This window comes from Pelobates fuscus, chromosome 5 (assembly GCF_036172605.1).
Source record: "Pelobates fuscus isolate aPelFus1 chromosome 5, aPelFus1.pri, whole genome shotgun sequence".
In the NCBI taxonomy this organism is placed as follows: Eukaryota; Metazoa; Chordata; class Amphibia; order Anura; family Pelobatidae; genus Pelobates; species Pelobates fuscus.
In genome coordinates this window covers 346965115-346990210 of record NC_086321.1, presented here as the reverse complement: position 1 = coordinate 346990210, position 25096 = coordinate 346965115, and the positions used below count along the sequence as shown (strand labels likewise).

General features: G+C 40.2%; 1 protein-coding gene across 4 annotated transcripts in view; it reads right to left on the bottom strand.

The window, feature by feature from the left end:
• Positions 1-25096, bottom strand: part of LOC134611695 (excitatory amino acid transporter 1-like) — a 57786-nt gene that overhangs the window by 17375 nt on the left and 15315 nt on the right. For 3 of the 4 annotated variants that reach the window (XM_063455844.1, XM_063455841.1, XM_063455842.1), the window contains 4 exons: positions 9419-9679; positions 8644-8781; positions 8054-8258; positions 6342-6384 (listed from right to left, as the gene is read on the bottom strand). In XM_063455844.1, coding sequence (XP_063311914.1) covers positions 6342-6384; positions 8054-8258; positions 8644-8781; positions 9419-9635 — 603 coding nt within the window. In that variant the 5' untranslated portion in view covers positions 9636-9679. The remainder of the gene's footprint in view (positions 1-6341; positions 6385-8053; positions 8259-8643; positions 8782-9418; positions 9680-25096) is intronic. The other variant, XM_063455843.1, reaches the window with a different exon arrangement.

Here is a 25096-nt window from a genome sequence, read left to right as displayed (position 1 = left end):
TATTATCTAGGATGAGTAAATGTTAGTAGATTTGTAAAGGAAACTTTTTGTATGCTTAAAAGACAACTGTCGCCTCAAAACTATGTTTTAATATAATGATCATTTATCAAGTATTGAAAAGAATAGTTTTGATTTTTTTGCATTGGCGAAATGATACAGCTTTTCGTCATACTCACGGGGACAAATTCCCCTTCCCACAAGCTCCTGGAGGAGCCTGCTTGCCAACCTCCTGCCCACAGACTTCGGGCCCTGCAGGGAAACCTGTAAAAGACTATTTAACCCCTTAGTGACCAAGGACGCATTAGGTACGTCTGACAAAAAACGGTCCTTAAGGATCAGGTGCGTCCGCAGGGAATTAGAGCGCTGGAAGCGATTATGATTGCAGCGATGCTTTGAAAGACTCCTGAGTGCTCTCTACTTGTATCGTGTGTGTGTGTGTGTGTGTGTGTGTGTGTATATATATATATACACACACACACACACACACACACACACCGTATTAGCTTGCACTCCAAGAATACTTTTGTAGTGCCCGATGCTGGTTGTGGCAAAGGTAGATATGGGTGTAGAAACAATCGCACTCCTGGGACTTGGTTGAAGTAGTAACATTTAGCTTTTATTTATTCCATATAAAATATCAACGTTTCAGCTCCAACATGGAGCTTTCATCATACAACTAATTGTCCCTGCACTCAAGCTGTAATTTAATAAGATGCCGGGTGCTATGAAATTACGCCACAAGGGGGCGGGGTCACTACACCCATACGCCCGGCATTCAGGAGAATGCCTAAAGTAACATACCACACCTGGGGTAAGCTAAATTTTCACCTTCTTTCACTTATGTCAGTAATTATGTATGTATATATTTACACTCTGGCACACTAGAATTTATGTTTGATCCTGAGGAAAGTCCACGAGGAGGACTGAAACTTCGATCTAATTTTAACATGAATCCAATAAAGCATTGAAGATTTTATCTACAGTATCTACCGTGAGTGCAGCTAAAGTTTGTTGAACATTTATATATATATATATCTCTATCTATCTCTCAATTTAAAAAAAAAATTTTTATAAAAAAAGAAAAAAATAACCACTAACTTTGGCCAGCGTTTGTGACTAAGTGGCTACTACAAAAGACTGGAAATACTCCATTTGGAATACCCTGTGTTGTCTTCATTTGAAAATGGTATGCCATGATGGGGTAATTTCACATTCCAGCGCTACCATATGGTCTCAAAAGGCAACACAGACCCAGCAAACCAATCTGGCAAACTGAACTGAGCAAGCCCTACATTTACCCTGTACCTTTTTAAAACATAATAAAACCTGTAAAGGGGGGTATTGTTATACTCGGGAGACAAATAGGAGTGTTTAAAACAGTAAAAACTTATCACAAAGATCAAATCACCAGTAAAAGTGCAGTTTTTGTGTATAAAAAAAATGCAAAACAAATATGAATGCTAACTTTGGAAAGCATTTGTGGCCAAGTGGCTACTACAAAACACCCCATTTTGAATACCGTGGGTTCTCTGCTTTTACAAATGGTATGCCATGATGGGGTTCATTTTCATTCCTGGGCTGCTGTACGGTCTCAAAGGCAACATTGGCAACAAACCAATCTGGCAAATCTCAATGTGCAAACATTGAAAAGGGGAAAGCCCTATATTTGACCCCTGTAAGTTTGCAAAAACCCATAAAACCTGTACATTGTGGGCACTGTTGTACTCAGGAGATACACATATTGTGGTGTTTGTGGCAGTAATACACAATACGAGCTGAGAATACATGCCTAAAGTAAAATGTGAGGGAAAAATAAAAAAAAATGACTACCCAAAATGTTGACAAAGACTGGTGGTAGAATTAGTGCATGGAAAGTGTTAAAATACCACAATTTGAAATACCCTAGGGTGTCTACTTTTAAAAAATATATGGTTTGATGGGGGTAAATTACATTGGCCGGCTTCAAAAATGTCCCAAATAGGACATGGGTGCATGATGACCAGCTGAGAAAATTCCAAGTTGGAAAACTGGAAAGCGCACCCTCCAAATAAGGTCTTTTAGCCCCCAGAGAACCCAACACATCTATAGATGGGGGGTATCCCTGTACGCAGGAGATGTTGCTGAACATATATTGGGGTGTTATTTGGCAGTAACCCTTAAGGTTCTCCGTACATGTATTCTTAAATTGCTATGTGTGTCACTGGGGTTGTCTAGAGTGAATTCTCCATTCGGCTCCAGGAGGGAGCAGTTCCAGGACCCAGTCCAGCCAAGGAGACTGTGGGCAGAAGTGCTGCAGTTTGTCCCCTGTTCCAGCTAGGAAGCGGTCCTAGGCAGAGACACTTAGCCAGGGGTACAGGGAGCTCCGTTACACTTACATTAAAAAAAAAAAAAAATTATATACATTATCATGTCTGGGTGGTGCAACACCAGAGTTGATCAAACTCTTTTACAGTAACAGAAAGTTAAGAACAGTGATGCTTTTTTTTTTTGCATAGAAAAAAACAAAAAAAAAGAAACAATATTACCTGTCAACACTTGAAGAAATGATCATTACATTAAAACTAGATTTGAGGCAATGGTTTCCTTTTAATTCTTTAAAAGTAGTTTTCTAAATAAAACTGGCCAGCAGCAACAGAATGTTAAAGAGTAAATGTTTTTTCATTTGATATATGACTGTATATTAATATGAGACCAAGCGCATACACTCCATTGTATAGTCATTTACAGATGGAATGTAATATGGATAAAGTGGTCAATATAACTTGGTAATAATTTGAAGGACACACACAAAGGTGCACATATTAAGATAAATACCAGTAGAATAAGAATGTAAAACACTATGAATACACCCACTATGAATACACCTACTAAACAAACATTCCAATACTGTGATAAAGTTTATTATTTTTATTTTGTTTCAAACCTATGGTAGGTTGAGAGCTGTATGCCTAGTTTACCTGCGTGTAACAGTTCTCAACTCTTCATCCAAAGCTTGCTGTGCTGCGTCTTTGAAAGGATGAATATGTTCATGAAATACTAAACAGAGAGATTGCCACTGAGCATTATTATACTCCTTAACATACATTGTCACCTTCTTTTCTCAGTTTGGCACTTTGATCTTACTCCATTTTATAGTTATATGCTGTAATATGTTAGGAACTTCGTATTCCTTTTGATATTCTTCTTAAAACAATTTAAGGGACACTATAGTCACCAAAACCATGAATTAAGTAGTTTTGGTGTGTAGATCATGTCCCCTGCAGACTCACTGCTCAATTCGCTGTTATTTTGGAGTTAAATCACTTTGTTTATGCAGCCGTAGTCACGCCTCCCTGTATGTTACTTGCACATCCTGTATAAAACCACTTCCTGTAAAGTGACACCTAATGTTTACACTTTCTTTAATGTATCTCCTGCTCTGTCAATAGCTTGCTAGATCTTGCACTAGCCTCTGTGATCAAAGTTTAATTTACAGAGAAGGAGATACACGCTTCTCAAGTAAGTTAACTTCTGAATAAAAAGGAAACTTTAATTTTTTCATTTAAGCTGTGTGAGTCACCAGGGGAGCTGTGGCTAGGGCCGCATGGACAGAAACAAAAGTGATTTAGCTCCTCAATGTAGAGAACTGAGCAGTGAGACTGCTGGGACTGCTGGGACATGATCTATACACAACTGTTTCATTAAGCTGTTCTGGTGACTATATAGTGTCCCTTTAATTAAAAACAAAAGCAAAAAAAAAAACAAAAAAACAGACAACTTTCACTGGTAATAACATTGTAATAATATAGAAAATTTTTAGAATAGAACAATAATACATTTCTCCAAAGCTATACAATACCAACCTTCAAAACATCTTTAAAATCTATACGCTATTAACCACTGTCTGCAATAACCTGTATCAAACATTGGACTTGCAGGTGAACAAATGAATTATAAAAAATAAATAAAAAAAAATCTCTTAACAGGCAGCGTTTTTATTGTCTTTTTATACATTGTGTACATGAAGAACAGGACTTGATGAATGTGAGTTATATGAGGAAATCCTAATTTCTGCCACAATGTTTGCAGTCTTCAAAGTTCTATAAAGATCGTTCATAAAATCAATCTCACTGCATTATATAGCTGGGACCAGGATTTCAGCATAGCTTAAAGGGGCACTATAGTCACCAGAACAACTACAGCTTAATGTAGTTTTTCTGGTGAGTATAAGTAGGTCCTTGCAAGATTTTCGTTGTAAACACTTCCTTTACGAGTAAAGACCGTGTTTACATTGCTGCCTCTAGTGGCAGTCACTCAGACGGTGAACTTTCCCCATAGAGAATAATTGGTTCAATGCAGCTCTATGAGGAGATGCGGATTAGCCAGAGCAGCGTTTGGCTTTGCCCCCGCCCCGCCTCCTTGGCTGAGATCATTAGAATTGACAATCTCAGCCAATCTAATGAGAAATCAGAAAGCATTGGATTGTCTGAGATCGTCAATTTTGATGATGGCAGATCAGGGGTGGAGCCAGCACCAACAGACCCGTGCTGCACTGAAATAAAGGTACGTTTTCTAGTTATTTAAAGTGGGGAAGGGTGAACTGGGGGGTAAAATGTTTTTTTCACACTATAGTGTCAGGAATACACGTTTGTGTTCCTGACCCTATAGTGTTCCTTTAATTGTGCAGACATTAAATGGTAAAAATAGGTTTTTCATCAACTCCACTTGACTGGTATTCTATCTTGTTCATTGTATTTCTCCTTGTTACTTTAATGATATGAGTTACACTGTTCTTTTCTAACGTTTCTTCCTTTGATTGTGACCTTTTTTTCATTAATTATAAAGCTTCAATATTCAGCATTGAACAGTGGATACAAAAAAAATGAAAAAAAAAAAAGGTAAAAAAAAAGTAAAAAATAGATTAATAAATGAACAGAGAGTTCTTAGTGACAACTAACTTAGTGGTGGAGGTTTCGAATGGCAAGGCACTTAGCCGGATTAAAGTCCCGCCATTTAAAACTGGAAAGATTAAAGGGGGTGCAAAAAGAGAAGGATTGTACATATGAAACAATTTGAAACTGAGCTAGTGGGCAAAAATAAAGTCTACATTTTTCCCCATCCCACATAATTGGCAGAATATAATGGGTCTTGTATGTTGCAGAAGGTAAAAAGACAGAGGTTGCCTAAAGGGGCCAACCCAGCAAGCTGTAAAAAACTGGGCATGATCTAACAAGTTATACAATGATTTATATGACCAGAACCTATCAATGAAATAATTTAAAAAGTGGAAGAAGATAAGGTAATGAGAAAAAACTAAATGATTGATAATTAGGAAAAACTTCTACCGAATGCAAACTGATATACAAAGGGGTGTGGAAACGTGGACAAAAAGATATCTACTTCTCCAAGGGACTTAAGTGATAGCCCCATCTACTTGTCCATCATGACAATCTACTTGTCCTGACACAATTTCAGTAAAAAAAAAAAATAAAAACCCAAAAAAACCAACAAGATTGGGGCCCCCTCCAAGAGCACTGGCCATTGGCAGTTATTTGCAAAATTTTCACAAAATAATTCTGTATAGAAAAAAAATGGAGGCAAAAATAGCTAACGTGCCAAAATTCTCTAACTCTGCTGTAGTCACAACATGGCTTTTTTTGCCTCGGTTATGCCACTTGGATTCATTTTGTAAAAATTCAGAGTCTTGCAAATTACCCTGAGAATCTTACCCTCTGCCCTCCCATAGTTTATTTTTGTCCATAGTGTTCTTGATGTGTCATCAGTGTGCGGTAAGTGCTGGCTGTGTGTACTTACTGTGCTTGTTGCATGTGCAGTGTATGCTGGCTGTATGTGATGTCTGAGAGCAGTCTTTTCTGGCTGTATGTAATATGTGCACGTGCTGGAAGTATGTAATGTGTGTATGCCATGTATGCTGGGTATATGTGATGAGTAACATGTGCTGACTGTTCGTGATGTATGCAAGCACTGGCTCTATGTGGTTGTGAAACACTGACATCCACCAACACACACACAATGACCCATACAGGCATAATCCACACATTCTCTGACATTCACACACAGCACGGGTTACTAGATGTTTGGGTGTCATCTAGAGTGCAGTCTGTCCCAAGCTCTCTGCACTATACAGCATACTGGCCATCCGGGAAATGAATCCCGGCAGCCATGAGTTCTGAGCATTGTGAGTAGCGCTTGGTTGCTGCAATTCCTTACAACTCCCTGTGAGCTGCACCTGGCCCTAGTTATGGGTTCTCCTTATGCATTTTTGGTTTGGTCAGGCCAACTCTCCACCTGTCAGAGGTCCACATCCCTGATACATATAGACACACATGTCATGCACTCACCTGTTTGAAGCAGGCTTCCACTAAGTTTGGGGGGAACATGTTCCTTTAATAAAAACAAAAAAAAGAGTGTAAAAGAAGATCATATGCAACAATATTATCGGCAGTTAGCCTGCCAATTCAACATGATGTATCAGAACTCGATGAAAATGTATCCCATCTAAGGCAGATAAGGGAGGTCCTCTACAGACTGGCTTAGCAACTGGAGACCATGTTGCACAAGGAGTTAAATATACATGTGATTAGGTAAATAGGACTCCAGAATTAACTGCCCATTAAAATATGTTGCTCAGCAGGAAGAGATCAGCTGGAAGCTCAAGTCAAGTCGGGATATTGATTCTGTTAACATTTAGCTGATGGAAATAAAGTCAGCTTTTCCCCATTGTGATAGCAGAACAGTATTCAGTACACCCATAACATTGCCCTCCTTAGGAAAAGTTAACCAGCTAAAGCATCATTGTAAAAGCTCAGCCACACTATCGAAGACATTAAATTAGATGTTTTTATTTAAAAAGGCAGTATGACGCAAACTAAAGAAGGAACATTTTATTTAGTGGCATTGCACTCCTGGAGTGAAAGTGCACGGTTTAAAAATAAAATAATTGGGTGGGTTTAAATTAGAAAGAGAGAAAAAGCTGCCAAGTGTCATCATTTTAATCATTAAATAGTTTGTACGTTGTAGGTAAGGACACCACCAATTTTCAGCATTAGACCGGTATACAATGTGATGCCATAATCAAGTAGGGGGATGCTGAATGCAAGAACAAACACTTTAGACCGGTATACAATGTGATGCCATAATCAAGTAGGGGGATGCTGAATGCAAGAACAAACACTTTGTTAGATTTGTGAAGGTAAGGGTTAAAGGTCAGCTATATATTTTTTAATTCTTTTTTTTTTTTTAAGGTATAAAAGAGTAAAAGGTACAAGATTTAAGAAAGTTGCACATTTAATACACTGACAGATATGCATATAGGGGTTAATATTGCGGTTTGATCTAAAATACACAAGCGTTATACTTTGTACTTGTAACAGGTAAATAGGTTTAAATAGAGGTACATTATATTCATGAGAGATCAGATTTGAAAAGGCCTGTTATAGATAAGTCGGGAACCCAAACCTATGATGTGCATAATGGAGGTGTCTAAGTAATAGTATTGCAATATACAAGAAAGATAGAGACTCCAACCAATACCTCGTACCATTCTCAGCATTCTAGTGCATTGGTTTGGGAAGTTAAAGTCAGGTGAGGTCTCCATTCTGACTCCATAAACATTTAAAGTTTTTGTTATTGTACTGCATCAGTGTTATCAGGTGGCGGATTATTGTCTTTTGGAGGGTGAGATCCATGGGGCAGTGGAGTGGTGGTTTCTGGGTAGCTTGTGAGTACAGGGGGTGTATATGTGCGTTCTCTAGGTTGCTCTCAGGTATAGGAAATAGTTGTTGATCTGTGCGTATCTCATTCTGTATTAAATTTGGTGTGTGCAAAGAGATTGGGGGGAAGAGGGGGGAAGAAATAAATAAAAAAATAAGGGGAAATGTAAGCTATATTTTAATATCAAATCCATCAAAATTTAGAGACTGATTGATGTGAGGGGTGAGAAGGCATTTTCAAAAGTAGTACCCAGAGAAGGGAAAAGAGGGAGTGTATCATGGACTAGCTAGGAATAATACCAAGTTAAAATTAGAAACAGTGTGGATTTCTACTGACTCACCTTATTAAGTCTAGTATAGCATCAGTTGCTTGAACTCGCTCTATTTTTCCCCCAGCAGCCATGTTCTCTTTGGTACCTTTACCCGGGTGGATGATGATCACCATGACAATGCCGATGAAGACCGCTATAAATGTGGTCACGGTATAGTATACAACAGCTCGTAAGCCCATTTTGCCTGACGCTTTGCTGTCCAATGCTGCCATACCTGCAAGAAGTCACCATAGCCTTAAAATAAAAAATGTCCCCTATATACACACACCAACACAAATCATGGGAGGTCAAACTTACTCCAATAACACATTTTCCTTCTCTGTATGAAGGCTATACAATGACCTGTGGTGGTTGGTTCTCGCCTCATTTAAGAGCAGATATCATGAAATTAGTTCTCTCAAAACTGAAAATTAACAGGGATGGTTATTCACTAAACTGAGAATTAAAGTAAATTCCAAATTTGAGGCTAAAGTAGCCAAAATGGAAGCATAACCAACTTTAATTCTCGCTTTTAAGTAACTTTGTATGTGAAACATCGACAAGTCTTGACACAAGTGGTGATGTTTTAATTTGGCTGTCCAATAAGACCCATATCTTACCCGTCACCAAACTGGACACTATCAGAGGCAAAACCAACATCTGCAGCATCCTCATGAGTAGCTCGCCCGGAAAAGAAAAGTACTTAATCTGACGATAGGTCATTTTATAGGGTCGCAGTGCAAAGGCCAGCACAATACCTAGAGGAGGATAACAAAGAACATCAATGCAGCAACAGTTAGAAACACTGGGAAGATTTATTACACAGTAAAATATCATACATCCCTGGAGCCTATAGTAGGATACTATATACTCCGTGATTACGGATATATTGTTGATTATGTTGTTTCTCCATAATTCCAGGATATAAAAAAAGAAAAACTAGATTGAAAAAGAAAAAAAAAAATTGCCACAGCACCTTGCTTTGGAAACAGAAGTATTCAAATACCGGACCACCATCATAGTGTTGTATGAGAGCAGCAGAACCCAAATATTGTATCTTCAGCTGTTTAAGTATTAAGACACTATAGCCCTGCCTGGCTTACGCAAGTTTTAGCTCACTGGCTGAGGCAGGTTTTAGCTCCCTTCTCTGGAAGTAGGGTATTCAGATATTTCTGTTGCCAAAGTACACTGCATTGGCTTATGTGACATTTATTGCCATTTGCTTTCTTTTTCATATACTTTATTCCACTCATGTTCAGAATATGCATTATATTGACGGTTTTAACTGTAAAATAAAAGTAGCACAGTGAGTGTTTAAAGACAGCACTCAGGATACGAGCAGATAATGGTGAACCTCCACCAGTAAGGTTACACATCACATCCACAATTACATACCCAAGATTACAGCCGCAATGGTCAATATTACAAATGCATTACGGCACAAAAAGCCACGGAAGCTGCCCAAGGTCATCTCACGGATGTGCTTCCCAGCACGCGAGGCTCTCTTCCTCATACCATGCTGCCAGTTGTGCACTCGACCCTCAGGGCTTAAACTTTTGTCCAAATCCTCCTTCAGAAACAAGCTGTCAGCATTCCCATCTTTGTCACTCATATTTAGCTGACAAGTTGGCTCAGGATACAGATCTAGGGAAAAAGCTGCAGGAGATATTAAATTATTACATTAAATATAATCATAAGAAAATAGAAAAAAAATAAAAAACCTTTGGGGTGGTAAATTTGTTTTGTACATTTCGTTTACAAACAATATTTGGCTAAAATGCAGTTTTTGTATAGCGTAGCTCATTGGAACTGAACAAGTGGAAATTAAAGTTTTGTAACATGTATAAAATCTTAAACAGAAAAATATATAGAAGTGTGAATATATATGTGGATGGATGAACAGATTAGGGACAGATGACTGGGTAAGCAGACAGGTGAATAGGTATTTGAACAGTTTGTTTAATTTAGAATTTCTTATCTCCTCCTCTGTTAATAGTTTGCAAAAGATTGGATTAACATTCAATTAACAGCATAGGAGATAAGTACGTCTAAAGTAAACAAACTGTGCTACAAGATCTAAAATTAAACAGTGTGTCAAAGCCAGGGCAGATGTGGCTAGAGCCACATAAACAGAAACAAAACTGATTTGACTTTGCAATAAAGGAAGTGTAAACATTAGATATCACCTTACAGGAAGTGTTTAGGAAGGCTGTGCAAGTCACATGCAGAAAGGTGTGACTAAAGTTGCATAAATAAAGTGATTTAACTCCAAAATGGCAGAGAATTGAGCAGTAAGAATGCAGGGGCATGATCTATACACCAAAACGGTTGAATTAAGCTAAAGTTGTTTTGGTGCCGATAGTATTCCTTTAAAGAGGCACTTTTACTATCTGGTCAAAGGAAGTGGATTTTGCCTTAACCCCTTAAGGACACATGACCTGTCATGATTCCCTTTTATTCCAGAAGTTTGGTCCTTAAGGGGTTAAGCTCCCCACTTTGTCAAGAATAAGAAAACTACATAAAGCAAAGTAATCACTACGTTGTCTTATGTTTTTAAAGAGAAATAGAGCAGAAATTAAGAAAAGAAGAAGAACTAATTCTGAAACCGGAAGAGAAAAGAAAATGTTAAGAGAAAGGTACCTTTGAGGCAAGAAAGCCATTGTAAGATTTACTGGTCAATGTACATTGATGGCTCATTGTCAGCCCATATTTATTCCAGTGACAGATTGTGATTGATCCCACACTTGGTGAGCATTTTAGTACGTTTCTATGTATACTGCTAAAGGCATTGTTCAATCAGACACATGTAGCAGAACACAAGGCCATCTAGAAAAGGTAAAATCTGTAGATTTGGGGGGGGGGAGGAGCCTAACTGCTGAGCGGGAAAGACGCACAGCGAAAAAGCTCCTGACTATAAGCGACTTATTTGGGGACAAACACCCCAGCAAATAACGTCAAAAAGGCACGATGCAGGCAGGGGAAACCCAGGGGTATCCAAAGACCCCAAAAACAAGACGAACACTCCCCGGGAACCCTCAAAAGCCACTGGGGCCTATTCGAGAGCGCGCTGGGGAGAGGCAGCCGCTCACCTCAACAGCAAAGACACGCATGGACCCCTCGACACACTTGCCTCCTACCCCACACCCAATGGACCGGCGGGGGATATCCCGGTCCCCCCTGGACAACAGGAGCAGCCCAGCAAAGTCTCACTGCAAGACCAAGCCTGTAACACAGAGGAGCAACTCTGCACACAATGCCTCCAAGATGGTGGCGGACTGGGAGGCCTCTCACATCGCAGCGGACACTGGCCGCAATTTTCGACTCCTTTTGGGAGACGCTGGAGGCCTATATGCGACCTTCCCACCCGGGGACCCAAACAAAGGGCAAGCTACCAAACCCAGATCAGGTGACCGTACAGCAGAAAACAAATGCTTTCACAGGCTCCAGGCGCCTGGAAGGCCGTCGACGTAAGGGTACCATCTTGAAGAAACACTCAAGGAGACCCATTACCAGCAGAGGCAGCCTGAAACCAACCCACAGGGCCAAGACGGAACACTCAAGCCCTACACACCGAAAAGCAGTGGCCAGCAACAGACCCAGCAGGAACATAGCGACACTTGATCGGCAGTGGAGAAGGCGAGAAACGAGGCCCAAAATAGCAGCAACATTAAGCCAGACCAACGAAGGCACTCAACCACGAAAGCGGCAACAGAGACAGAGATGCATCAGGGCACCTAACCGGGACTGTGAAATCCCTCCGGCGGGAGTTGGCTGACCGGGACACTTACCGCTGCGGATGAGATAATCTCCCTATACCTCATACTGCCCCTATCAGTGACTGGTGATGGTCTATTGTTTCTCTATGACTTTCAGCCAATTTTACACCAGCGTGTTTTTACTAGCTATAGTGGTATTTATATCTCAGTAGCCCATACATCAGGTTTCACAGTATGACCACAATGCCACTAAGTTCTACTTTTAGCCTAACACACACCTAATGTTTAGCGAGGTGAAATACCCACACACTAAAGGGCTAGTTAATGCTGCATATGTTAGCCTCTGTTTCATTTTTAGTATTTTATCATCTAACCCATAGCAACGCAGTAAATAATCACATATATTCAGCCTGTTAACACTACACCTATTTCTGCCTAAAAATGTGTACACACATGAAAATGCTCTTATACTATAAAACTGCGCCTGTTATTCTTGTGCCCCGCATGCCAAGCGAGGGAAATGTCTGAGGACTGCTCTTGGGGCACCTCAGACCAGCCTGTACCATTCTCATGCACTACAAAAATAAAAAAATTTAAAAAAAATAAATAAATCTGTAGATTACAAATGCAGAAAGAAAAGTCCTGCGCTCACTCCCATCACTACTGGGCGGCTGCAATGACTACAGTACACATCAGCCCCAATATATAGTAAAAACAAAAGAAAAACAAGTTACTTGCGCTCTCTCCTTTATCCCTATGTATTTTTTAAAACAAATGGAGGTCTTTTAGTTACCTCCAATGGCCATGAGAGGATGAGCCCACCTGCTCAATCTGTATATTAACCTGAGAATATAAAGATATTGTATCCAATATTCTGTGCTGAGTGATTTACAAGTCCAAAACTATGTGTTTGAAGAATACAATATATACATTTAAAAAAAAAAATAAAAAAAAAATATTTAATCTAAGCAACAGTGCTAATTGTGACCCGGCTGAGAAAACCACTACATCGGTCGACAAGACAGCGTGTTTTGTCAAATCCTTGCACTGTACAGATGGCATTGTCCACAAGGTTCCTTAATTTCTGTGTGGGGATGATCGAGCTAGGCCGGACATGGAGGCACATTAGGCACAATAATAATAAGCAATGCCCTTTAATATACAGATGCCTGTTCTAGCAAGACATCTGTAATGGGCATAGTATCAGTATCCAGTCATAAAATTATCTGTAACCTAAGATTTGGCCATTTTACATTTTGTTACTTGTGTTGTACGTTACACAAATTGCATATTTGCTAGCTAGTTTTCTATTTTTGGAACCTGTGTGAAAGGAGAATTATATATTACTTTATACAAATAAGATAAGAACAACCTTTCATAGTGCAAATACCTACGTAGCCATTAAAAAAATAATAATAATTCAGTGTTAATACAAGTACATGAGTTTTTGTTACATTTTTCATTCAAAGCCCTTTTAACATAGCGTGGTTTTTGCAGGTCGAAAATCTGTGTATTTCAACCCACATTCTGATTTTCTGCGTTCTCTCATAAAAATTATAGCAAGGCTTGAAATACCACAACAAAGATTACTTTATATGAATGTGCCTGAGTAGTACTAAAAAGCTGTTAAGCTTCTGTAATCTTATCAGAATGATAAGAATTGGTGTACTTTAGTAATAAAATAGGTTTTACAGTTTAATATCAAGCAGACACGCTGAAAAAGTACTAAGGTTGATTTGGTACGTTCATTCGAGCAAAAGAGCAAACCAGGCACAAATAATGGAATTCAATTGTAGCAGTTGCTTTCATGCAATGCACTGTCCCTGTTCATTTCAATGCTCTTAAATCCACCTTTTGTTTTGTAATGCAATGTAAATAAGGGTTATGAATAAAGGGGAGGATTGGGACATAAATAATGTGCACCCCGCATCCCCGCCCCATCATTGTAGTAAAAAATAAAATAAAATATGTTATGGGGGTTGGTATTAGTGACCTAGAAATTGTGGAAAGAGTACTGTGGCGAAACCAACCTCGCCACTGTACACTGGAGAAGGCTGGTTGCTCGCCTGCTCCCTTTAGACTATGGCCCTGCAGTTCAAACCTTTATTTTCCCTGCAGAAAGGCCTATTCGTGCCTTTCTGCCGGGGTGTTCGGTAGATTCAATCTACCAAACAAAGTACCGATCTAAGGACCACCTGGGAACTGGAGTGTGCCATCAATTGACCACCCAGCAGCTGCTGTTAACCGCAGCTTAATTGACGAACGCTAGGTGGCCTTTGTTCGTCGAACGAACACGTGGCGGCGGCCATCTTAAACTCTCGAATAATGGTGTTTTGCCGTCGAGTGTCTGGAACTAAAATCGGACACTCGACTAGGCAAACACCGCTGAGACCTCCAGACTTCCGTAGATTCGTGCCGCAACTACCGAACGAGCCGCCGTTCGGTAGAAAGACTAATGTTCACATGGGGAGTCTAAAGAACACAAGGAAACGCACGGATGGCAAGCTGTTCGGAACTTTTTAATACGTTAACAGAGACCGACCACAAGGCCAAACCTCATGGAACTATTTTCGGTCACTTTGCCTGTGCGGTCGGTCAAAACTTTAAACCTCCATAACTCCCGAACCCCTAGTCTGATCTGGGTGATTTTTGAGTATGTTGCTCACCCAGATCAGGGGATACCCTATTCAGGAGTGTACTCTAGGTATTTGGGGTACATCCAGAAAGTGGGGAAGTAATGTACATGATTAAGGGGATTATGTGTCATGCTGAGGGGAGGAGATGTGTGGGAGGTAATTCCTGTGTGATTGGTGCATCGGGTAAGGACTGTAAATCCCTCCCTTGCATGGGAGAATCCTTTATAAGCCAGTTGTGTTAATAAACGTGAGTTCCTGCTTAACCCTCAAAGTGAAGTGTCGTCTCATTCTTGGGGGGAATTTGACTGTATGCCGATTGCCAGGAGTGTAAGCTGTTCGTATTGCTTTTCCTGTTCGGCTGCTTCCAGGGTTCGTGTGCCTCTTGTTAGGGAGTTGGTGAATTTGTGTAGTTTGCAGTTCGGGAGATTGGTGATTGCAGTAGCTGCTGGTCTATCTGGAAGGGGATTATCGCCTAAACTGTTTTTATCCTCTTGTGAGCGAAACGGTCCGATACAAGTACCTATCCAAATAGAAACTGCTTCGGTCGTGGAGCAAGTGCTTCTAATAATTACTATTAATATATTTTAGTACTGTGGTCAGCTGACCTTGGAAACAGTCATCTCAGTTTTACCATCTCTTCTCTGGGCAGTGCAACAGGGTTCATAAAATTACTGGTGGTCAATCCCTTGCTGTCAGGGGTCCTATATTTTATGAACAGTTACCATGGTAACAATTACACATTCTTTGTAAATCGCATTTTGGCACGCAACTTTCAGCATTATATTAAGGTATTTCAGCAAAAACTTGTCAGCCTGCAATCCACCATAATTGGGTCACTGTAGAAGGGCAAATGTATTAAGTTTTAGGTTTTACGGGGGGGAAACGTATATGCAAAAAAATAAAAAAAACCCTGACGAAGGCACAATGCCAGTGCAAAAGAATGCCGAAACATTGTGGGTTCCTGTGTATTTCCAGCTTCGGATCAGTATACATGATTTTGCACTAATGGCTGTAGGAGTAATTATGGAGTAGTACAATATGGCTGACTGGCTTATGCACTTTAAATATATTTGGTATATATTTGATATTGGTGTACTATTATTGTCATGCACTTTATCTGTATGCACTTTGTTCTTGAATGTTTGTGACTACATGTCGTGTGTGGCCTTTGGCAGAAGTGTTTACACTTCTAAGACTACAGGTGCAATTTCATTGTTTTAAAAACCAGAACACTAACTTGCATTGTTTCTGGTGCTTAGAGTGTCTCTTTAATACACTCCTTTGCTGCCTATATTAAAGAAAAAAAGGAAAAGTATGCCAAACTCCTTTACACCTACTTTGCCCATGACAACCATTACTTTTTTTTCTGTGTTCAAGCAAAATATACAACAAACGAACCATAGCTATGTAATCATACTATGCAAATAAAAACATAGTACAGTAACATTCCTGAGTATCGTTAAAGGTCAACAGTAGACTTTAGCACTTTTAGTACAAATATGAATTTCAGGCATTTCAACCCTTGCAAAATGGCCGAACACAAAACGTAATTAAAGTATGACCAAATTTCTTGTGGGACAAAATTTAGTTCAAGCACGTAGTTTATTTGTTTAATAACAAGCAGGGAGCTACCGGCTTCCTCTTGGTAATCATTTAAAAACAGAAGTGGCAAAGAGCTCTGCACCCTATAGATTCCTAAATGCCAGCCTCCCCTCAGAAAATGTAGCAGGTGAGGGATTAAATAAATTAAGCCTACAGGGGTAAATATGAACCCCATATTAGAGAAAGGGAGATTGAAATAATCCCCGATTCCCCGCCCACCAAGCTGCTATTGCTGCCTAGTCTCTAATCCAATAAAGGGGGAGCTGACAAGTTCCCCCGTATCCACTTGCGCATTACTCTGGTGCTTTGTCAAACCTTTTCAGCAGCCCTTCACAAAATTAATTTAGTTGTTATCTGGCCAGCCGCGGTAACAAGAGTGCCAGTTGATGCACTCTGCCAATCAGTGCCTCTTAAATATGAACAACATTGATATTGCAGAAGTGTAATTTTCTCATTACCAATGCACAAGCATTGGGCTGGAAACACGCAGTTTTTCATACCGTTTGACACATAAAAAGAGGATGGAAGCCATGGTCTACAAGCAAAATAACCATTACAATGGGCTGCAGTGGCTATGGTGCTTAGACTGCCCCTTTAAATATCTACAATTTAACCAAACAATCCAAGTCAGATAGTAAAGGGGAACGCTTAATACAACGATTGAGGAGTTCTCCTTTAAGTGCATCTAAATGTTGAAGTTTAGTGCATGACACTTATGCCCATACAAGACATGGTAGTCCATTAGTTACCTTCTGGCAAATTAGCTCACGTATGTCTTTTTTTATTTTTAATCGGTGTAGTTGTGCGTTTGTTGTTGAAGTTTTTTTTTATTATTTTTTTAAACAGACTTTAATGCCTTAAGTCTAATAAGCTTTTTTTTTGTGCATATAGTAAACACGGTAGCAGACAATGCCACAACAGCTTGTATCCGCTTAAATATCAACAATCGAAACATAGGTAGCATCTGTAGACATTACCCATTTTTATATTTATAATTGGTTAAGCAGTAGTGGAGGTCGGCTCTTTTACCCTATGTGGGTGTGTGGCCTCTGTTATGGTCCTCGTGAGTATTAGCCACTTATGGTGTCTCCCACTGCCTAACAGTTGTGCGTGTGAGCGTTGGGGAAAGGTCGCCTGTATACTGGCATGGGGGGGTGGGGAGGGAGATTGCGTGTACAATGAGTATGCAGTGTAAGTGACAAACTAGCGTTGGTCTCGTAAATATGGAGGCTCCTAGCTTTTTGTAAGTAACTCTCGTTGTTTCTGTGTATGGTTGTCATAGTGTGTGTGCGTGTGTTAGTACAGTCTAGCTGTCAGCAGAGCACCGTCAGAGGGAGGTTAGTGTCAATTAGGAGAGTAGTTTGAGTTATATAGGCAGCCAGCCTGACTTGCAACAAAAAAGTAAAATAAAACAATAACAATAACTTTAGTGTAGGGTACTACAGACAGTCCCAAGGTATGCTGGATATGGTCATCATGGGCAATGGAGCAGGTTGTCCTCCTGAGTTGGGTGCCTTTTAAACGTTTCAGGAGGTGCCCCTGGCAGGCAATGTTTTCTGGGGCTCCCTCCATTTGGTTTATTTTTGCCAATGCATTGTTAAAAGTTTTGCATTGCATTGGAGCAAAATAAATCAGGGTTTGGGAGAAGTTAAGTGCTGCAACAGGGAGCTATGGTCTGCACATCCAGCATGTGCAGAACACAGTAATCATTCCCTTGCAGTATTGCACTCACTAATGAGTCTGAGTGCAGCCCTTTGGATTCCCAGCATGCACTCTCACTCACTGGGTGCCGAACCGCGAGGGAGTGATTATTGTGGTCTGCACCACCCAGAAGTGCATAAAAAAACACTCCCCCCCCCCACTGGACCACCGGGGAGATTTAACCCCTGCTGGACCACTAGAGATCATACCCTCTACTCTTTGCATAAAGTTATGTAGGAGGGGGGCAAAGCACAGACAAATACACTTAATACAGCCAGCTATCATTAAACAGACATTGCACACAGCCAGCAGACCCCACACACTCACATTACATACAGACTGCACACAACACATACAGACTAATATACATGCTCGGCACACACGCATACACACACAAAACTACTACATACAGTCACACATACTCTGTAGAGGGGCACAGCCGCCAAGATTCACAGACTGCACTCTGGCTCAGAGTGCAAGTTAGTAATTACTGAGGTCTGCACCTGTTGGAAGCACAGACCACTAACTCCCCTGCTTCACCAGTTAAACCCCATTGGATCACTAGGGAGATTTAACATCCACTGGGACACCAGGACGTTTTAAACCCTGCTGGACTACTAGGGGGACATTTAATCCCTCAAGATTATTCACTAAATTATGAATTTGTACAAATGTAAAGGTTGTGAAGTGAGTTTTTCACAGATCAGTTTTTTTTTTCCTCAAGTTTTTCTTTTTGGATTTAAAGGGACACTCCACTGCCAGAAAAACAAACCGTTTTTCTGGCACTGCAGGTCCCCTCTCCCTCCCACCCCCCCATCCCAGGTTGCTGAAGGGGTTTAAACCCCTTCAGTGACTTACCGGAGTCCAGCACCGATGTCCCTCGGCGCTGGTCCAGGGTCCGCCCACGCTCCTCCCCCGCCAACGTCATCCACCGGGTGCCGCGCATTAGACCTCCCAATAGGAAAGCATTGAAAAATGCTTTCAATGCTTCCCTATAGGGATTTTAGCGGCGCTGGAGGTTCTCACATAGCGCGTGTTCAAAATCTGTGCTAGAAACCCGGAAGTGCCCTCTAGTGCCACTAGAGGAGGAGTTAACCCTGCAAGGTGAATATTGCAGTTTAGGAAAACTGCAATATTTACAGTCGCAGGGTTAAGGGTAGTGGGAGTTGGCACCCAGACTCCAATGGGCAGAAGTGGTCTGGGTGCCTGGAGTGTCCTTTTAATTCGCAGAAATATAAAGTTTGGTGAATACCCCTGTCATTGTGCAATACTGTAAGCAGGTGCTCCAATTTGAAATTGTATTTTTCATGACAAGTAGACTGGGCTACCACTTTAGTACTTTGGACAAATAGATTTAAAAATTAAAAAAAAATAAAAAAAAAAAATGAAAAAAATATCCTCCCAATGCTTTCCTATGGGGAAACTTGAATGTGCTTGCCACGCATGCGCATTAGGTCTCCAATTCTCCACTATGAGGACCATTGGAATGGAAGATTGCAGATATGGCAGCGCCAAGTGAGCCTAGGAGCTGGAAAAGGCAAGTAAAACTTCTTGTTTGTAAATTTTTATGGCAAAAAGGGGGATGACGGCCTTAATACAAGTAGGGACAGAAACACTTTATTTAAATTTTTATTTTTTTTATTGCGTTAAGGTTTTTTTATTCCTAGCGCAATAGTGTTCCTTTAACTTAATGCAGAATTTAAAAACATGCAAACACTTAATAAATGCAAATCAATATAGAAAAACACAAAGAGCTGCTAGACACTCCAATATTTATCTTGGAATGCAAAAAAAAAAAAAATAAACATTAAAAAAAGAAATGCAATCAATCATGACAGAGCATTGGCTTAGACATGGTAAGTGTGATGCATTTGTCATTTCATTTGCTAAATTGTAAGCTCACACGAGGTTCATCCATTCTTTTGCACTGGTATGGAGCTCAGTGTTTGCAATGGTCTTCTTTTATGTTATCTGTATTGTACAGTGCTGTGGAAACTGCTGGTGCACTATAAAAATACTAAAAAAAAAAAAAATATATATATATAGATTTTTTACTTTTTGTTCGATGATAATGAGTTATTCCAGAAATATGTTTCACATAGATGTTCACCATCACCTATGGCAGCAGAATACCACCCACTTAGCAACAGGACAGTTACAATAGCAATTCCATGGCAACTTCGTGGGTCCTTTATATGATTACACAAATGTAACTATACATACAGCTGATTTAATCAGTTATTGTCAGATAAAAAAAGCGGTTTGATTAACTTAGGTGTTAAATATGAAACACCAAAATTTGGGTGTTTTAAAAAGTGCATGTGTTGGTAAATGGCACTATAAAACTTTTACACAGCATTTTGTATTCTAAAGCAGAAGAGAAATATTATACTATCAGAAAGAGGGGTACCTAGGTCTTATACCCAGGGCGGAAATGTATCTTGGCAGCTGCCTGTTCTGGTGGTAAGCGAGTCCCCCCACACTCCCCTACCCATCTTAGCTCAAACAGTCACATGTTTTCCTAGCATTTCTAGCTAGTTTTATTATGCTTCTTGATTGAAAAATTTCAGTAAGAGTATACGCTTTACCTCTTAAATGTAGAAATCTGGCATCTGTATTTCTAGCACAGGCACTCTTACAAATGCTTTACTTTTGGTAAGCAAGGGTTGCCCACCAAAAAAAGCAACACTCTAAGCAGTATAATCACTACTACCACTGTAGTGGTTATGGTGCTAGGAGTGCCCTGGCGACATCCAAATGTCAGTAGTAACTTACCTGGGGTCTGCAGCAGGCCTCCTCTTGGGCTCCCTTCTCTGAAAAGGCAGCGTTTACAGTGCTCAGAATACAGAGTTGCGAAATGTGTTGGCACTCAGTAACTAATTGTAATTACATTGAACATCACTACCATAGATTTATACATAAAAATGTTAATCTAAGCACTCTTGATTACAGTGTACCACTGATGATTTGTGCATACAGAGCTATGATAAAAACCCAAGTAGTATATTTGTGAGCAATAATAATCAAGTCAACAAAATAGATAAAAAAAAAAAAACGGTGCCTGCATTGCTTTAAGCTTTCTAGATAACCATTCTACCTGTGTGTATAGATCCTCATTTATTTCTATCTGTATGCCACAGCACTGCCTGACAACTCAACAGCTCCTAGCGGGAGGCAAAAGGAGTAAAATATTATAAAAGGACCGCAATGAAAGCTGCTTATCATGCTGCATTGATCACCTGCAGTGACTGATGTTCAATAATTCAAGCTATGCACTTCAGACACTGAGAAAAACAATGTTCCGTGTCCATAGGTGAGGAAAATCTGCCTGCCCTGTTTTTGGAATTTTTACAATAATATTTTAGAAAAGGCAAAATGAATGTTTCTAATGCAACTTTAAAGGATCACTATGGAGTTAGGAATATAAATCTGTATTCTTAACGCTATAGTGTCCCTGTTCGTACTAGTTTTCAAATCCCTTACCCCCCCGCAGTAAAATAATAAATCCAATTTAAAAAAAAATTATACTCCTTCTGTGCTACTTGTATTTCCGCTTCCGGCAATGTCACTGAGCAGGCATGGCCTCATCCACCGATGTCCAATCTGGTGCATCTCCTAGTGGAGCAATGTGGCACTTATGTGCATGCACTGCTAGCGCATTCACCCATCCTCAAAGGAGAGCATGGAGTTAATGCATTCCTATGGGAGCTTCCAGACCACGTGACCAAGCTTTACTTGGTCAGTGCTGTGGAGGCGTCTCATATGGACAGTCACTAGAGGAGAACTTGGCCCTTTAATGTATGCCTTCATTTCGTACAGCGCAGCAGAGTTGGAATTGAGAAATGAGGGAAAAAAGAAAGCAAGAAATCAACAGTCAGATTGAGGAAATCCTACTAGAAAGTGGCTGGGCTGGGATATTTGCCTATCTCTATGACGTGGAAGAAATGCCTTCCCGCTTGAGCGAGAGATAGCTTGAACAACGAGGGCGGCAAGTCGGCCTCCCCAACCGAATGGGAGATTTGTCTGTACATTGATTCCACGTAGCTTTGTTTCCCCTCCCGAAAGGACAGAACCGGCACTGAGCCCACGTCTGCCGAGGGTACCTTTACAAGTGACTTCCCCCACTACACAATTATGGAAAGAGGGGAGGCCCTCCAAGCATAGAGCTACTTTTCTGGACCTTCTCCCCCCCCCCCCCCCTTTGGTGTGGGGCACGAGTCCCTTGTGGCACAACTATTGTCGTGACTGCGAGCCATCGCTACACAGCGCATCCTTGTTAGTATAGTGGTGAGTATCCCTGGAAGAGCCAGCTAGTGGCGAAACTTGTGTCGGGACGGTTCAGTGTAATGGTGTTCTAATGACATGGGATGATGCTGCAGCACTAAACCACTATGGAGATATACACCATATACTCATTCAGATATTCTAGCTGTGATTTTGTTTTTAACATTTAAAATAGTTTTCCTTTTTTCTTTGGGTACTAGCCAATATTTATCCCTGCTATCTCTCTTCTATATTTAGACCTAGCTACTCTTATATAGACCTGATGGGAGGTTAACCTTTTTTAAGGGGTGCCCTCGAAGGCACGGCAGTATAGTTACAGCTAAAGGTTATCTTTACATTAACTCCTATCTGGCTATACCCGCCTATCCTAATAGATTATACAGGTTTGCATATACCCTTGTTTCCCTCCTTGTTATTAACCTAGGAGTGTGTTTTTGCAACATTAAACACACTCCATTACGTATTTGGGGGTATACCGTTTACTTGCTATTAACGTTTTGATACTTTGTTATTATACTTTCCAGTGTGATTAGATAGAATAAAAACATAATATTGATACAAATCTATCTATGGTTATTATAGCCTCTACTTACAAGCCTGAGAAAGGTTGCCTCAGAGGATGAAAGAGTGAAGGGCGACCTGCCTTTTCTCTAACACTCCCCCCCAGGTATACCCACAGTAGTGAAGATAACTCATGGGATACGAATAGAATAAGAGTTAAAAACGTATGTTTATTATATTCTATTTAAAAATCTCGTTAAGGACAAAAATTAGTGAAACACACAGTGTTATTGAATTTAAAAAGGAAAGGCTCGATGCAGTCTAAACAGTCTCTTGTACACACACACATACATATATATATATAAGTTGTTACTAATAAATTGACTTGTACGATAAACACAATAGTCAGGAATAGTCACTGTGTGTTTCACTTATTTCACAAATTTTTGTCCTGTTAAAAAAACGGTTAGTGTAAGTTACTCATTTGAAGGAATGGGGGGGGGGGGGGGGGTAGCCTCTTGAGGTCTCTTCTTTAAATATCTATGTCTAATTTGTTTACTAGGGAGTATCCCCACCTGTCATGTGGGAGACCGGGGTTTGATTCCCCGACAGGCAGTGCTTCTTTTATTTCCTTTGCAAGAGAAGAAATTGCCTGTATCATTGGTTTAAATGATTTAAGCTAAACGACTACGCAACAGGACGGGTTTTTGATTGACAGCCTGCGTGTTTATCAAGGTTAAAGGGAAACTATGGACACCAAAACAACTTTAGCTTCATGAAGAAGTTTTAGTGTATAGATCATAACCCTGCAGCCTCACTGCTCAATTATCTTCCATTTACGAGCTAAATCACGTTGTTTAGCCCTAGTCACACATCCCCTGGATGTGACTCACACAGCCTCCAGAAAAATAAAATGGTCTAATTTTCAGAGCTTACACTGTGGTAGAACTTAGAAGTTATTATCTCCTGCTCTATTAATTGAGCCTTCATTCACACACACACACACACACACACACACACACAAAGTTATTACAGGCTCTAGCAAGCTTAAAGGACCACTATAGTGCCAGGAAAACAAACTCGTTTTCCTGGCACTATAGTGTTAATAGGTCCCCCCATCCGCCGGGCTCAAGAGAGGTTAAGGGGTTAAACACTTACCTTTCTCTAGAGCCGGGGTCCGTTGGCGCTGGGGACTCTCCTCCCTCTTCCGCCGAATGCGCATACGCGGCAAGAGCCGTGCGCGCATTCAATCAGTCCATAGGAATGTATTTCTCAATGCTTTCCTATGAACGGCAGCGTCTTCACACTGTGAAAATCACAGTGAGAATCGCGGAAGCGCCTGTAGTGGCTGTCAATGAGACAGCCACTAGAGGCTGGATTAACTCTAATGCAAACATAGTTTCTCTGAAACTGCTTTGTTTACAGCTGCAGGGTTAACCCTAGATGGACCTGGCACCCAGACCAATTCATTGAGCTGAAGTGGTCTGGGTGCCTATAGTTGTCCTTTAATTGGCTCTGTCACTGACTGGGGTCTTTGCATAATTCAACTGCTCCTCTGCGTGTCCTAGTTACACCTCCCTGCATGTGACTTGCACAGTCTTCCTAAACACTCCCTGTTTAATGATTATACTTCCTTTATAGCACATTCTGTTTAATTTAGAATGTATTATCTCCTGCACTGTGTGATTCTATTTCGGCAGCAGGAAATAAAAACTTCTAAAACAAGCGAACACCCCAGGGTGTGGCGTGGGCTGAATATAAACACAAAAAAAAAATGTGATTTAACTCCTAAAAGGCAGGGAACTGAGCCAAACTGCTATGTTAAGCAAAAGTATTTTTTTTTTTATACTAGGTGGTCTGCAAAAATCAAGTGTACCAGATTAAATGGCAATAGAGCCAGATAAATGAAATATATTCCAAAACAAAAAGTATATAAGTGTATGCAAACTTTTAAAAAAAATGTCACCACACCGCTTCCAATGCAAAGTGAATTCAAATTGCATTTCAAATTTCAGGCCAAAACAGCTGAATTAGAAACAGTTTGCAAGTCACTTATGTTGTCAGCTAGGCTATTTTGCCTTGAACCCCTTAAGGACCAAACTTCTGGAATAAAAGGGAATCATGACATGTCACACGTCGTGTGTCCTTAAGGGGTTAAAGAAACACTCCATATTCAACCCCTCCCACCCCCCCCACACAAAAAAAAAAAAAAAACACAATGTATTCTCAATTAAGTGAATAACCCTGTCAGTGGTTTGTTTAAGTTTAGTATAACAATTTTATTATCCAATACTAATCCCTGACTCTCCTCCTGTGTCCTCACTGGGGTCATTCCTTCTGTGAAATACTTGCAGATGGCCATCTTCAGCTTCTATAAAATCACCAATCCAAGATTTAGCGGTTACTTATTCTCTGCAGTTTGTTTACAAATCAGTCTTCCCCTCATTAATCCACATCAAATCTGTCACAGAGCTTCCTACGATGATTCCTATCCAGTACTGCTATAAATCAAATGTATTTTGCAGGTTACATACCTGCCCTAATTAAAGCTTAGCTGATGAGGTTAAATAGTAATTTATAGTTAAAAAAAAAAAAATGTACAACCTTTTGCAATTTTCACTTTAAATATGTTT